Below are 13,040 nucleotides of genomic sequence, written 5' to 3' on the forward strand. Positions count from 1 at the left end.
CCTTCCAACCCCTGACATTCTGAGATTCTGTCAGGTAGCTAATTGAGATTTAACATAAAATGGTAAAATAAAAATTCCTGCACACATTAATAAGGCATGGAAATTAACATCACATTTTACTTTAAAATTACAATAAACTCATGATTTCTTAGTCTACTGTATAAAACATGCCGTAAAAATACTTCTATGTGTCAAATTTCAATAATAGTGCCAGAGCTGACAAGCACTGGAGATGATGATTCCACAAAGTAGGTTGAATAATTTTAGGTATGTTCCTTTGTGGCACTTCACCAAAAAGTGGCGTTCCTATTGAAATTAGGGTCCAGCTGCACTGTACATATCAAAGAACTAGAAAGACATCTCAAAAATAACTATGCGTCCATCTGAGCGTTGACATTTCATACCACTCCTCTAAGATAATTAATGTTTTTCTCATAATACATGTAAACAAGTTGGAAGAGATTTCGTGAAAGTTTTACCTTCCTTTTGGAAAGAGAAAATTCCTTTTCGCATAACTTGCAATGTGTGGCCTCTTTGTCCTTCAGCCAAACCTGGCCCTGGAGAAAAAAAAATATTATAAATATATGTATCTGATGAAGTTAAGATTTTGGTTTCACTGGACAAGAAAAATAAGTAACAGTACATTTACTGCCTCAATTGCTTCATGTCCTGAGACCAGTATAGAGCCACAAAGACACCCTGACATTACAGATCATATTTTATCAGCCTTGGTGCTCCAGGTTTACTTAATTCCTAGGACAACCAAATATTTATTGATCGCTGAGAGGTAGTAAATAATTTAAGCGCAGTTGGCTACATATTCTGTCCCGGATAAACTATGTAAAATACGGAAGGGTGCACCATTGCACGAGAAGTGTCAAAATCCACAGCTGTACATCAAACAAGAAAAATCAAAAGCAACTGAGGATCTTTTTTCTGTGAGGTTAATGGGAGTCTCTGGTTCTCTCCCACTGGGGGAAGTGACACAGTGAGTCTCTTCTGACTAGCCGCTGTTGGAGAGAAATCATTTCATGCTTCTGAAGTATTCCAAAGGGAACGGTAAAAAAAGAAGTTTCTCTTTCCTCCAAATACTACCAACCTGCAATGCTTTGTTCGCTTCTTTTATATCTTCTATTTTCAGCTTTGATCTAAAGAATAAGATAACATGACTTCAAACACCTATATTGTCATTTTCCATCTAAGAACTTCAAAAGTTGTGGGTACTTGAAAAATTATAAGCAAAGTACTCTGCGCTTTTAGTTGAGTGTTTTATATTACAGCAGCATCCAGGAGATGCAATCAGTCAATACCAGTAGTATTGACATAGTACTAAGCGCTACAGGAGAAGGTCTCTCCAGAGAGCTCAGAATGGCTGTACATTTAAGTGGGGTGATTTGGGTAAGAGAAATTAGTACCCCACCAGCCAAAAAATAAATAGACCTGACTTAACCGGACATATTTCTTTGTGATAACGGGCTAGGTGATATTATCATGCACAGTCCAATTCACATGACCACCATCCTGTTATTTTTCTTAATTCAAGTTTACATGACAAAAATAATAATCATCATAAAGGATGAAATTACTCGCTCAGCTTGGATGCCAGTTCTTGGAGAGCAGCTTCTTGGTCTTGACATATCCTTTTCAGTTGCTTGTTCTTTTCCTGAAGTTTAAGGAACTCCTTAAAACAAAACACAAAACAAATAAGAAAAACCCCAATTCTTCTCAAAATCGTCTTTGCCCACTGCCTAGAAAACTGCTACTATGCGAAGCTGGTCTCACTGAGAAAGCCCAATGAATGAATGATCTATCACACTCCCTATTGAGATTCCCAAATCCAACATGACCTGCAACAACTCAGGATTAAATTCTCTTAGTCCCCAAGAGACGAAGCATTTTTGCTTCTGCAATCCTCTCCAGGAAGCAAATGAAAAGGACCGACTGCAGACCCCAGTCTCACTAGCCAGCCACCTACAGCCAGTCAGGGAGAAGCTGAAGGACTTTCTGGCCTACAATGAGACAACAGAGTCTTCAATGCAACTGAGAATGGAAAACAAGGATTTCAGTTTTCCTTACTCAAAGCACTGGGTTCTGATCTGAGGACTAAATGGGAAGTAAAAAAAAATTTTTCTTAGTCTATTTCTGAGAATACATTAATCTAATCCTTCTTATCTACTTGCAGGAATACCGAAAAATACCATGTCTACAACCACAATTAACTTCGCAATCGATTTCTAAATTACTAGTTAAGTTTTACTACACAACTTACTTTTTTCAGGTTAATTATTTCTTGGGTCTCCAGCCTCAGATGAGATACAGTTTCCTTTTCCTTTTGAAGATCTTCCTCTAAGGTTTGCCGCCACTCTTTTTCTATCTTCAAATCTGTTTCCAGTTGAAGCCTAGAATATGCAAAACAAACAAACAAAAAGTAATATAATTTTTTAAAAAAACAACCAAAAAAAGTGTTAATTTCTGCATGCAATACCCTATTATCATAATAAACAAATGATCAACTTACACATTTTCAAAAACAGAAATAAGGTATCATTACCGTAATATTTTAGACAATAGTGTAATAAATAAAACAAAACAGTCACTTAGAAAATGCTTTTAAAAACAAGTGTATTTAAAGGACCAAGAACATGGCATAATTTTGAAGAGCTGACCTTTCTAATAAATGAGCAAGTTTAGATTAACCATAAAACTCTGAAGTCTTTTAAAAACATGCATAAGACCAGGGTCTCCTTAACTTTCCATAGCTTGTTTCTGAAATAAAACCAACCAACCATCCACACTGCGACTGAGGATGCAGACAATGATCTCTGGTGCTCATAAAAGTTATTTAATATTATCTCCTCAGATGTGAATCTTCTATTTTCAACTAAGGCTTACGGCATTTAGAAATGAACTGCAAATAAAGGAGGAAGGACTCTAAATTACTATTTTCATTGAGCTTTCTACATAGCTGAGGTTTAACATACAGAGGGATCTAAGTTCTATTAGTTTAACTAATGTACAATTAAGAGAATTAGGGCTACTCTGATGGAAGATGCACTTTAGCTGGAATTTCACTATCAGTTTCATGGGAGAGTTGGTGTTTAGGATGTTGGGGAGAACCAAAGGATGCAAGCACACTGCTCAACCTTCTACATCTAAATCGTGCCAACACAATAAAAGAGGAAAAATTCTGAGAGTAGTCATGCAAGGTTTTTTGGTGGAAAACCCGTATCCACAGTTACTTCTCCTGTTTTAAAACCACAACAATTTTTAAAGGAAAGACTTACATTTTGGGATACTACCTCAGCATTTGGCCTGGAAAAGATCAGAAGGTTTCAGAATTGCAGAATTCTAAAGCTGGGGTCTGAACTGTTCTTTTGCCAAAATCTGCAAAGATGACTGCGGCTGTGAAGTGAACATTTGTCATGGAAGTTTATTAATGTTCAGAGATGTAAGAGGGGCAGAGTGGGCTAATCACTGGATTGGAATCACTAATTTTTAAGCCCAAATCCTTATTGTGCCACAGATTTGCACTGTCTTAAATAATTTACTTGTTGTCTTTCCAAACAAGGAGAACACCTGCCCTTCCAGGGACCTTTTTACATTACATATTTCTTTAAATCAGTACCAAAGGATTTAACAGGAAAAAGATCGAGGGTTGGCTTTTATATTACTTTTTCATATTTACGATTCCAGTGGATTTTTATTTTTTTCTTTTCTGCACAGTCGTATGTTAAACCACTCCTAACTTACTCATAAGCCTGATCAATTAAACTATTCTTACGCCATTTCTGTTTAAGTTTATACTACTATGTACTTGTACTACATACATTCATTGGAATGACATATTTTCTTCCACCTTGCCAGTACCTAACATGGAGATCTTTCGTATTTACATTCTGTTCAAAACCATTCATCAACAAGAAGCCTGTTTTAAGCCATGGGACATACTGCCATGTAGAATGTTTACTGCTGTATATTTTTCCAAATAGGAAAGACATACTTACAGCTGTTTCTCCTTCTGGGAGAATTCTTTCTGCAGACTTTCAGATTTATTCACATATTCCTGTTTAAGTTTCTCATCCTCGGCCTCAGCCTCCATTTGAGCCTTCTCTGCTTGCTGCAATCTGGTGTAATTCAAATCAACTTTGGGTAAAACTGAAGCTAGAACTAGGGCGTAGAGGGTGAAGAAGACAAATAAAAGAAAAATGGGGAAATAGAAACACTTCTAAATAAAAACAAAGTCTGGGGGAAACTCACAAACTCAAACGAGAAATCCATACAATGCCTAGAGAACTAGCTCCTGGTTTTCATACAGTAAGAGCGTAATCACTGTAAGTAATCACTGGTTTATTTTATGCTCATGAATAACAGATGCCAGAGCACGATGATACATATTTTAGAATTGAAGCATATATCTTAATGGGGTTTTTTTGCCTTTAGCATATGGTCACGCGTTATTTTTGGAAGCTTTTTTTACCTCCCAAATAAATCCCATAAAAGTACTCGGCTTGTACTAATCACCTATTAAGACAGGGCAGAGCATGTGTTGTGTAAAAGCAGCTCAAGACAATTCAGGCATAAGGCTGAGTACAAAGCACTGCAATCCGACAGCAAAAAAACTTCACCAGCTTAATACAACAAGACACACCCTGACAGGTCCCACTATATTTATAGAACTACCTCAACTACATCATATTATTAAATTAATTTAAATAATCCGTAGTAAAAATAATGCATTCTCGCACTGGTTAAAATAGCTCCACACTATAGATAAAATAAATAAAACTGATTAATCAAGAAATGAGGGGTAAGTTTTTCACTTAAGCTTTCCTTTCTGAATTCCAGGGGTTTGTTTCTGCTTGTTTCTGATTCCCCTTGGAATCCGTTAGCTCACTGTGGTTCCCCTCTGCTTGGTCACCTCTTCAGCCCAAACTAAGATGGATGTAATGTAAGAAAAGTAGAGGTATTAAAATGGAACTCATGCAGTATCGTGGCTACACCTGTCTGGGTGAAAAGGCAGGAGAGTAAAGGGCCTGTAAAGGTCCCACCTGTTGCACCATGTTTAACAAAACTGTTTGAAGGGCCTCTCGGGTGAGCGGTGGGAGAAACCTGTGATACCCTCTGTGTTTGATTTCTCCCTTCCAAAAAATAAATTAAGTCAGCAATATGTCTACACTTGTGCTTCTCCTGATGAAGTTGCACCAGCACGAGTTTCCAAAAGCTGCCAGTAAACAAGTGAAAAAAGACCGGAATTAAACTGTCTTATAAAGTGTGCACTATCTCGTTCAGTTGTTTCAAGAATGTTCCCAGTGACATTTGCGATGCTGCTGCACAAAGGGCCAAAACACGTATGGAAAGGAGAATACTGGGAAAAAGCAGGGTCAGTTCACTGGGCAGGAGCAGCTGAATGAAGCTACGCAAGGCAGTAACACCAAAAGCAAGTTAAAACCCTTCCTAAATCACAAATTAAACTGCAGTGCAGTTTGTACAGCCAAGGTAGAAAGGGAGCTTGCTGGCCAAGAACCCTGCTGGCCAAGCCAAGGGTCAGCGCCGAGGCCACCGCACTGCTCCAACTCCCACCACTGCTGAGCAGGACCCAGTTCACAGCAGGATCTGGGATTCAGATGACACTGAGCAGACACTTGTTGGCAGAGATGACACTGAGCTGGTCACCCATCTCTGCTATGGCCTGTTTCTTGTTCTAGTCAGTGCTCCTGGTTTGGCTTTTCTTTGAGGATGGGAGATTTTATTTTCGAGTAGCCAGCACATGTTAAAGGCTCTTTCTGATTCCAGACCAAGGAATAATAAGGTGATACAGATTGATGGACTAGAAACCCTTTCTGCATTATTGCATCCTGCCCTTTGCAAACACAACCCCTTCTGCCCAAAGACCCTCAGATTCTTTTCCCAGTCAACTCCCCCTCTGCACTTCAGAGCAAACACTGGGAAGCGTGTCAAGGGCTAAAACTCCAGTTTCTGCGGTGCAGGCAAGCGGCAGCTCAAGCAGAAACAGGAGCTGGAACAACCTCTGGATGATGGGCAGAGGGAGGGAGAAGGAGTTGGGCAAAGCCGCAGGTCGGGATTACAGCACAGACACGGTCAAGGCGAGACCCCTGGCAGGCGAACAAGTCAGACCAGCTCAGGATCCAGGCCCTAAATGTAAATCCAGTTTGTGACGACAGATCCGCTGTGCACACCGCAGTGAACGGCTCCAGGCAGGAGGCCCAGCTGCAGAACCTTCTACAACGCGCTGCCTGTCCTGCCCGGAGACCCATCCAAATGCCTTTTAACTCCGGGAAAATATTGTGCCCCGCATCACATCAGCAAAACGGAATTGTGCTTTAGCTGGTTTATCCCCAAACCCTCTAATTCTTCCACCGTTCATACTGAGCATACATGCTGACACTACCCTCTTTTTAAATATATCGTCAACAGTGCTAGTTACAACCAAAACACCAACAGGGAGCATGCTTTTGGGATAAATACAGCCTAAAGGTGAAAGAAATAAGCAGGGGGAAAGGGAAATATTAGTCAGAAGGGCTACTTTTAAAACCTATTAGGACCATCAAGAATAGAAAAAAATCACTAATTAGAAACAGATGTCAAAAAAATGTACAGCCAAAGTAAATATAGCTAACCTTTTAAAATGAACTTGGTTTGACAATTAAGAAGTGATTACATAGCATTAGAAAACTAGCTTACATGTGCTTAATAATAGTGCAATAGTTTAATTTTTTTTTCTCTTTTTTCTTTGTTTTAAGAGGGGTAAAGTGAGATCAGAGGTGACGTTCTTTCAGAAAACAAAACAGAACCCAGCTATGATCAGTTACAGTGCAGGATTTCTAATACCACTTTATACTTAAAGTTGTAATTTTAAAACTCTGAAGCTGTATTTTATCAGTAATTATTTAAACACAACAGATCTGGAGGAGCTTTCAGAATGATATATCTTTGACAAGCTTATACTGGTGCTGAGCTTCATTGCTGGTACATTTGAAGAATGACATTGCAATAGTCCTAGTTTGAGTTAACAGATCTTTGTCACTTCATGAATGCAGTGGACAAAAATCAAAGACAGATGAAGGCAGCAAAGTAGTAAAAACAAAAATTGGGATAAAGGATAAAAAGAAAAAGAAAAAAGAGGAAAAAAGGATGTCAATAAAAGAATATTCATGTCTAATTTTTTTAATACATAACCATGTTTTTCATAATCAGATTTAAATGAAAAAAGACATGTCAAACACCAACATGACAGGGATTATGGATATGTTATATTTTACAATTTAAAAGATCAATGTTGCATATAGATCACTAAATTAAAACATATGAATCACATTTTAATACTATGTAATACATGCAGTCTAACCATAATGTTAATTTATGTACCAAAATGTTAGTCTTTCGCTTTTCAACCTTTTAATGTAAAAACTCATTAAGTCATTTAAAATAATGGTACTTCCAAAGCACCAGGCAAACACAACAGTGATCCATGAAGGCATTAAATGTTTATATTAAGCACAGGCTTAAGTATAAGCAAGATTAATGCTTTGGTTTCTATTGCATTTCATTCAGGTGGGAAAAAAAAAAAAAGAAGAGGCAATAATGAATTAGAATTTTGAAAGAGCTGAAAGAACAACTTTTGATATCAGCACAAAAACCGAGGACCAGGAGAAAGATGGTGGAGGAAGAAAATTGAAAGATTAAGTTTGTATATAAAATAAGTGTATTTGTTAAAAAGAAAAAAAGAAAATAACCAACCAACCAAACAGCAAAGCACTAGCTAAAGTTTCAGGAAGGTTCTTTTTAAATTTTCTAGTTGAAAGCTACATTTCAGTGGCAACTGTGTAGGAACATGGTAAAATGTAAGGGGATGGAGACATGAATGAGGAAAATCAAAGATGGGCTTGTACCTTTGCTCTAGTTGTTTCATAGTTGCATTGATTTGATTGGTCTTATCCTCTAATCGACCAATTATTTCGTTCTTTTCTTTCATAGCATCTTCAGAAACCTGTGCAATAAAAAAGGTTAAACTGAAGTAGGTATATATCACACTGTTACCTCATGGGGTTTTTTTCTTCAATATCTGAAACGGAAAATGTTGAAATGGCTTCAGGTTTTGATTCTTTTTAACCATTCTCATCTAAAAAAATGTACTTGACAGTACTTAAAATTTTGTGCCTAGCAAACTCATAGTTTTGTAATTTGCAGGCGGAGATTTTATTTAATAAGCATATATTTCACATTTTGGTTTCCTTTCCTAGTCAATCATTTTGCAAGTCAACTTCGATTCACTGATCATCTTTTTAAGTAGCCTGTTAGAACCTTAACAATAAAGTACTAAGATGCTTAGTCCTGTAAATCGCTGAGGATCTCCAAGTCCTATCAAGATAACATATGCACCTAGAAATCTTTTAAGAATTTTACCAACGCATTTCACAGTTTTGATTGCTTGCAGAGCTGTTACAACCGCAGCCTGAAGATCGAAATAAAAGGCAGAACATCACCTTTGCTACACAGCTCAACACTATTGACTGGTCCCTGAATGGCAGAGACTGGACACAATTTAAGCAGTTTACTCTGCCCAGGAAGTGGGTCTGAATGTCATGAAGTGAAATTGGTGTTACCCAGAGTCCCCAGAAGTACAGCTTTACAAGAAAAACAAAACCCTACACATCCTGACCTAATGAAGAACCTTCTCTCAGAATTTTTCTTTCCAGCTCTATTTATATTCCTCTCTCTCTGGTCCGGTTTCCTCATATCTGCAACTGGAAAAGCAGCATCCTTTGTCCATCATCTCAATTATCTCCACTGCATCCTATTTTTTTCCCCCTCATTCTGCCACAGATTGGACTGGTTTCTTGTGCTGTTTTTCATAATTTGTTCCACAAATCAAATTTATGTTCTCCATAATAATTAACTGCTAAACTTCCCTGGTGTTTGGTCATTTGTTAACTGCATATTGGGTCTCTTGAGATCCATAATCTCCCAAAGAAGAATTGTGTGGTGCTCACAGATTTTCCTGATTTGCTAACAGATTAAAAAAACACCAAAACAAACAAAACCAACCCACCTTGTAATTAGCTTTTTCCATTTAATGCAACCTGGTTTTCCAAATGCCTTTCCTTACTTTGAAAGTTCAGATCTCCACTCTAACTCCTTACTACATACTTATGTTCTCATGGTTGTTTTGTGCAACTCAGGCCAACAAGTGTCATTATCACTAGACACACTATCACCCTCTCTATTCCACATAGCATGTTATTAGGCCACGATCTTACTCTTATGCTCTTTTTCCTCCTATAAACCCACTAATGTTACATAACTGCCTTAAGAACTTCTTTGTGTGAAATCACGCTTGCATCAGTGATGTTCCAAAATGACAAGCTGACCTAAGAAGTGGAAAGAAACCTAAAATTAAGGAAACAACAGTATTTCACTAAACAAAATGGTAATGCACCTCTCTCCCTCCTGGCAAAGTTGGTTTAACAGCTGATTGTTCCCTTACCTGCAGTTTTTGGTACATTTCCATGTTAATTGCTTTAACTTCATCAAGCTGCTGTCGAAGGCCTATGAGGGCATCCTGCTTCTCGTGGATGTCCTTCTCCAATAACTTCATGGCGAGTTCTATCTCGTGCTTCATACTAACTTGAACCACTAGCTCATTCTCCATATCCTACAAAACACAAACACAATGCAACCCGGAATATTTAAATAATAATGCAACATTTTCTCTCTGTTTTGAGAAAGACCAAAGCTAACTCTAACAGAGCTGCTGCACCACCTACTTCACCACTTGAGAAATTCCGCTCCTCTTTAACTCTGTAAATTATCCACTGCATAAACATTACGTTCTCATGTACTTAGAGACCAATGGGGTTTTTTTAACCTTGGGAGAAGACAACTCACATTATAAGAAACACTGCCAGTGTTGCACAGAGTTGCCTAATTATTAATTACAAAAATAGAACTAAAGGATTTCTATTTTCCCAAGATTTAGGACGCATACAAAGCACACAGTATTGCTTAAAACCTACCTAAAAACTACCCAAAGAAAACGTATTTTCTTTACTATGCTTTAGCAACATTGTTAACAGATGTATTGATTGCTCCATAAAAAAAAAAAAAAACTTTTTATTACAGAAAAAACGCAATTAAAGTTGATTAAAGGTAGCATATAAACTCAGAAAAAGCAAAACTATAAATATTTATATACAGATTCTTCTCAAGCATAATCTTTTCTAGAAGTGCTATATAATCATAGAGAAGCACACTTACTTGTCGAAGTTGTGATTCTTCTCGAAGCTGCCTACGGGCTTCATTATACATTTCATCTAAGCCCTGCCTGGAATGTTTGTATGTCTGAAGTTCTGCTTCAACATCCACTTTAGTTGCCTATAAAGACATAGAGAATCTATCTTTCTTCAGCACAAGTTTAGCAATTAATAGCATAAATTTAACACTTGAGGCGGGGGGGAAGATAAAGCTGCTTAAAAATGCATTCTCCAAGCAGAGTACAAACATGGAAAGAGCTGCTTCTGCTATGTGGTCATCAGTTTTAGAATGAGAATTGAGTAAATCTAGCAAAATGAACATCTTTACTGCAGTACAGTCCTCCCTCAGTAAGTCACTCTACTACACAAATGTTTCAGTACTGTAAAATACAGTTCCCGTAAAATACGTACAGGAAGTTATGTAAGGAGCTACAAATCACACCTTAAAAAAAAGTTCAGCAATTGTATCTATGATTGCTCCAAATGACATTCCATATAATGAGACAGATCAGAATAGACACTTTGCCAACTACAACACACGTTTTTTGACAAGTTTTTCAGATAATATCACCTTAAGTGCTCTTAGATATAGCTTACAGTCTAAAGAAACAGGAGAAAGGGAAGAAAAATAGAAAGAATACAAGGAAAAATGCTAAAAAATGTGCGTATGTTTATAAAACAATCCAGTGAGCTATAATTATGTGACTATAAAGCTCCCCAGGTTTAACAGGTCCTTTCCCTAATAAAATTTGTTTTAGATTTGACCCAGCTACTGCTTAATCTGCGACATAAGAACATTTGTATTACAATGAACCAATGTGACTACGTTAAATGTTAAACGTTTAAGTGCGTTAAATGTGGCAAAACTAACATACCTCTAGATGATGCTGTGTTTTCATTAAAATAAGAGTATTTTCACTCCTTAACTGATGATTTTCTTCCTGAAGTTTAATTATATTGTTTTTGGCTATTGCTAACTGAAAAGAAGAAAAAAAAAAAAAGCAGCGTGACCACTTTTGTGAATGGAAATAAAGAAAAAACGGTTCTGACGAATGCAAGACCAAGACAATCTCTGCTCTATTCTCACAACATACAAAACAGACGTTTAATTGTTTTTAAAGAAAACATAAAGCTCCCGGTTTTAGTAATGAGTCACTTTCATGACACAACAGATACTTCATTATTCCATGTCTAGTAAAGAATAGAATGTGTTTTCTTTTCACTGCTTCATAATGACTTAAAGACCCTCAATTCCCTTTCCTCATCCTAAATTTTTTCTTCCTGCTTGGATTCAAATATATCCAGTTCTGTTCTTTTTTGGACATCTTAATATATCACGTGGAGCGATTTACACAAGAAAACCTCTCCCAGAAGAAAAGAAAACATATTTATAAAAGAGGAAACGTTATAACTGGGCCCTACAGTATATACCTTAATGTCAAAATTATCAGCCAGCTGATCAAAATAGGTAGACAGTTGACCTCAAGGCTTTCAAAGGAATCAGAATACTCTGAGGATTAACTCTCAGAACAAAATGTTTTCCCTCTATCTGGATACATTAACACCCAGAGCAAGCTAGCTATCCCTTCAACACTTGAATTCAGACATTTATTTCAATTTTCCACTTCATTAACTATTTCTCAAGCAGCTCGGATTAAAAAAAATCATGCTCTCTCTTGTAAAACTAAAAGAATATCAGAATCTAGACAAGCATCAATGATAACTGGAAATATAGGATATAAATACAAATCCAGAGATAGACAAGTATAGAGGCTGTATATAAGCATATGGTAAATAAGCAAGAAACAACCCTTTGGCTATGGCTGAGGATGGTAAGAGAAACTGCCTGGTGAACTATTTTCTGTCTCTTTGTAGCAACTGGTGTGATCCATTATGGACTAGTCATCTGCACAAGATCAGACTTGCTTTAGGAAAGGCTTCTCTGCTGCTTTTGTCCAAAGTGGGAAATTCCATGTTCTACAGAATTAATTTACCGATGCTGCAGGCTACCTAGGCAAGCTGACTTCAAATCCTTGCAGCTACTGTACACCTCTTCTTCAAGCCAAAATAAAGGTAGCTGAATATATTACACAGAACTTATGTAGATTAAAATAATTTGAGTAAATTACACATTACTAAAAGACAACAATACCTCTTCAATCAGTTTAGTGTTGGATTTTTCCAGTGAATCAACTCTTGCATGTAGACTGCTAACTGTGCTACTGAAAGAGAAAAAGAAAAAACATTATTCAAAATGACATCAAAACTCATTCAACCAAACTCAAAAACTGTAATGCGAGGTACAATGATTAATCGTTGAGGGCTAAAAGGTCTGGTCCTGTTATTTGAGGTTTTCCTAAATACAAGATATTTAGTCTCCTTTGTTAACATTTATATACTTGTTTCCAACTCTCAGCGTCTTGCCTGTCACTTAAACTCCTGGTCAGGTGTGACTCTACAGGTATTCTCCCCTTTATTTTCACAACTATATTGTATCCAAACATTTAATGACTTCTCTTAAAAGACAATTTACAAGATTCTTGGTCTTTTTTCCCCCCATAAAATGAAATCATTCTCTAGGTTCTCTTCCTCCAAAACCCATTTCTTTTATGAAATTATTTGCTTCTCCCCGTTTTTTGAGATCCGCAAGCTACCTCTTTCTTGATGCTTCTTGACTTCATTTATAAGCCTCATCAGAATTTTATTCCCTTTTATTACTGTTTTTTTTAATCATATCAAACTACATCCAGGTCACCTCTGTTACCTGAT

General features: G+C 37.0%; 1 protein-coding gene across 7 annotated transcripts in view; it reads right to left on the reverse strand.

The window, feature by feature from the left end:
* RUFY2 (RUN and FYVE domain containing 2) overlaps window positions 1-13,040 on the reverse strand; it is a 28,316-nt gene that overhangs the window by 3,648 nt on the left and 11,628 nt on the right. For 3 of the 7 annotated variants that reach the window (XM_065067923.1, XM_065067919.1, XM_065067921.1), the window contains exons 8-17: window positions 12,424-12,493; window positions 11,147-11,248; window positions 10,276-10,392; window positions 9,506-9,673; window positions 7,911-8,008; window positions 4,005-4,124; window positions 2,270-2,399; window positions 1,587-1,681; window positions 1,100-1,148; window positions 480-557 (exon numbers count right to left, since the gene is read on the reverse strand). In XM_065067923.1, the coding sequence (XP_064923995.1) occupies window positions 480-557; window positions 1,100-1,148; window positions 1,587-1,681; window positions 2,270-2,399; window positions 4,005-4,124; window positions 7,911-8,008; window positions 9,506-9,673; window positions 10,276-10,392; window positions 11,147-11,248; window positions 12,424-12,493 (1,027 nt within the window). Of the gene's footprint in view, window positions 1-479; window positions 558-1,099; window positions 1,149-1,586; window positions 1,682-2,269; window positions 2,400-4,004; window positions 4,125-6,708; window positions 7,045-7,910; window positions 8,009-9,505; window positions 9,674-10,275; window positions 10,393-11,146; window positions 11,249-12,423; window positions 12,494-13,040 lie in introns of those variants that run through there. The other 4 variants (XM_065067920.1, XM_065067922.1, XR_010473559.1 and 1 more) reach the window with 3 other exon arrangements.

The sequence above is a fragment of the Columba livia genome, chromosome 6 (genome assembly GCF_036013475.1).
Source record: "Columba livia isolate bColLiv1 breed racing homer chromosome 6, bColLiv1.pat.W.v2, whole genome shotgun sequence".
Taxonomy (NCBI): Eukaryota; Metazoa; Chordata; class Aves; order Columbiformes; family Columbidae; genus Columba; species Columba livia.